This window comes from Nanorana parkeri, unplaced genomic scaffold, assembly GCF_000935625.1.
Source record: "Nanorana parkeri isolate BGI_ZX_2015 unplaced genomic scaffold, ASM93562v1 scaffold672, whole genome shotgun sequence".
NCBI lineage: Eukaryota > Metazoa > Chordata > Amphibia > Anura > Dicroglossidae > Nanorana > Nanorana parkeri.
Window position 1 is genome coordinate 141,549 of NW_017306940.1, and position 2,011 is coordinate 143,559.

At 46.4% G+C, this 2,011-nt stretch overlaps 1 protein-coding gene across 1 annotated transcript in view; it reads left to right on the forward strand.

The window, feature by feature from the left end:
• Positions 1-312: 312 nt before the first annotated feature.
• MRPL18 (mitochondrial ribosomal protein L18) overlaps positions 313-2,011 on the forward strand; it is a 14,999-nt gene continuing 13,300 nt past the window's right edge. Inside the window, exon 1 of the mRNA XM_018563534.1 lies at positions 313-528. Within this exon, the coding sequence (XP_018419036.1) occupies positions 492-528 (37 nt within the window). The 5' untranslated portion in view covers positions 313-491. The remainder of the gene's footprint in view (positions 529-2,011) is intronic.

The window sequence follows — 2,011 nt, forward strand, 5'->3', positions numbered from 1 at the left end:
CTGGCCTGAATAACTTGAATCTTGCCATTTGATTCAGTGAGTGTTGTAGTCTACTTCCACTTTAATTATTATTACTATTTTACAATCTGCACACCTTTGCAATACTTCCCTCCTGCCAACCATGCTCACTTCAATTCTGTAGTATTCTTATTATATACATTATATTATGTTAATATGTATAATTCAGCCGCACTTGTACTTTTCTGGAAGCTACCATACACAAGTACATGGCTCTCTTTAGATCAGTGAACGCTGGTTAACAAATCCCTAGAGCGAGTAGCGGCATTAGCGACTGTGTGCGGAAGCGAAGTGCCCTCAACAAAGATGGCGGCTCGCTGAACGGGCATTGTAAGGTTACCGGAAGTGCCCTTTTTGAAGCATGTCTGTGCCCTGCACTGTCACAGTGTTCGGGGTGCTTCACAACTGACCGAAAAGCGTTTATAAAAGCAACTGGATGTCGGAGTGACTGCGAGGAGAAGCCTGTTATAGCAATGTCCGTGCTCCTACGAGGCAGAATCCTCGTACAGGGTAAGGAGAGCATGATGGGGATGTGCAGTATTGGGACGCATACAGGAACTGGAGACTCCTACTGCTGACCTTCGCTGCTGAAAATACTAGTTTCATGGATGTCATGCTGATCTTCTGGCTTTATGGTTCTGAATGTCATGCTGATCCTCTGCCTTCAATACCTTGAATCTCTGTCTGTGAACAAGTATGTAGGTTGGGATTTCTAACTTTCCTTGTCTGCACACATGCCACAGATCATTGACTCAACAAGCACTGAAGTCAGGGACAGCCGTGCTGCTGGAACCTTCTGCAAGAGATCAGCGTGTATTTCCTTCACAATCCTGTGTGTGAATTAGTGGAACCTATAGTAAGGTCCCATTCACCTGGGGGTGTTTTTGATTTCCTGCAGCAAGAACCTACAGATCTCTGTGACAGGGTGTCCCCATTCAGATGCGGCCGCTGTACCCATTTAAGTAAATGACAAGATGACAGTGGTCAGTGGTAGTGTGCCTGTAAACATACATAGTACAATTACATGCAGTTTGGAATAGATGACTGTCCCTGGACACAGGATAGATGTGTTCAGTTATCTATTCCAAATCACATGTAATTATACCATGTATGTTTACATGCAGACTGCCACTGACAGATGCAGCCGCTGTCGCCCTGTAATTTACTTCAGTGGGTACAGCGGCCGCATCTGAACAGGACACGTGGCATTCCTGTAGGTACTTGTTGTTGGAATGACAGATCGCCCCGTGTGACTAGTGCCTAAATGTAATAATGTTACGATCATATCTCCTCTTCCAGATGTTCATTCACTTAGGTGTACAGGACCATACAATGTCATTGAGCCATTTGTTTATCTGGCTGGAAGGTGTCTGGGAGTGACGGATGTCTACGTTCCGCCATGACTGTCAGCCTGTAAAAATCAATGGTGAACTGAGAGATGCTGCGGCTGTACGAATGTTCCTGCACATGCCAGCTTGGACCTTCATACAGACACGATTGGATGTAGACAGTCTGTATTCATGGGCATACATTCATGTCCACGGAGGTCGACGCTGGCATGTGCCGGAGGATCCGTACAGCCGCAGCATCTCTCAGCTCGCCATCGATTTTTACAGGCTGACAGTAGCAGCGGAACGTAGACTATCACTCCCGGGCATCTCCCAGCCACACAAACCAACTTAAAGCGAGCGTAAAAAAAATCGTAACGGGGGCGGGGGGGGGGGGGGGAACCCGCTGGGAGGACAGTTTTTGGGCAGAAGAGACATGCAAAGACTTTTCTTCTCTCCCCCATCGCTTTTTTTTTAAGTGTACACTTTACGGTGCATTCACTGTACAGTGTACATGCTCAGCCCATTCACAGAATTTCTAAGTCTCCGTTTACACCTTTTGCGCTCTGTGAACGCTCACCAAAATGCCAACATTGACATGTGTTGACACATCGTGTCAAAAATGTGCTTGTGATGCCATTACTTGTTAGGGGCATCCCAAAAGT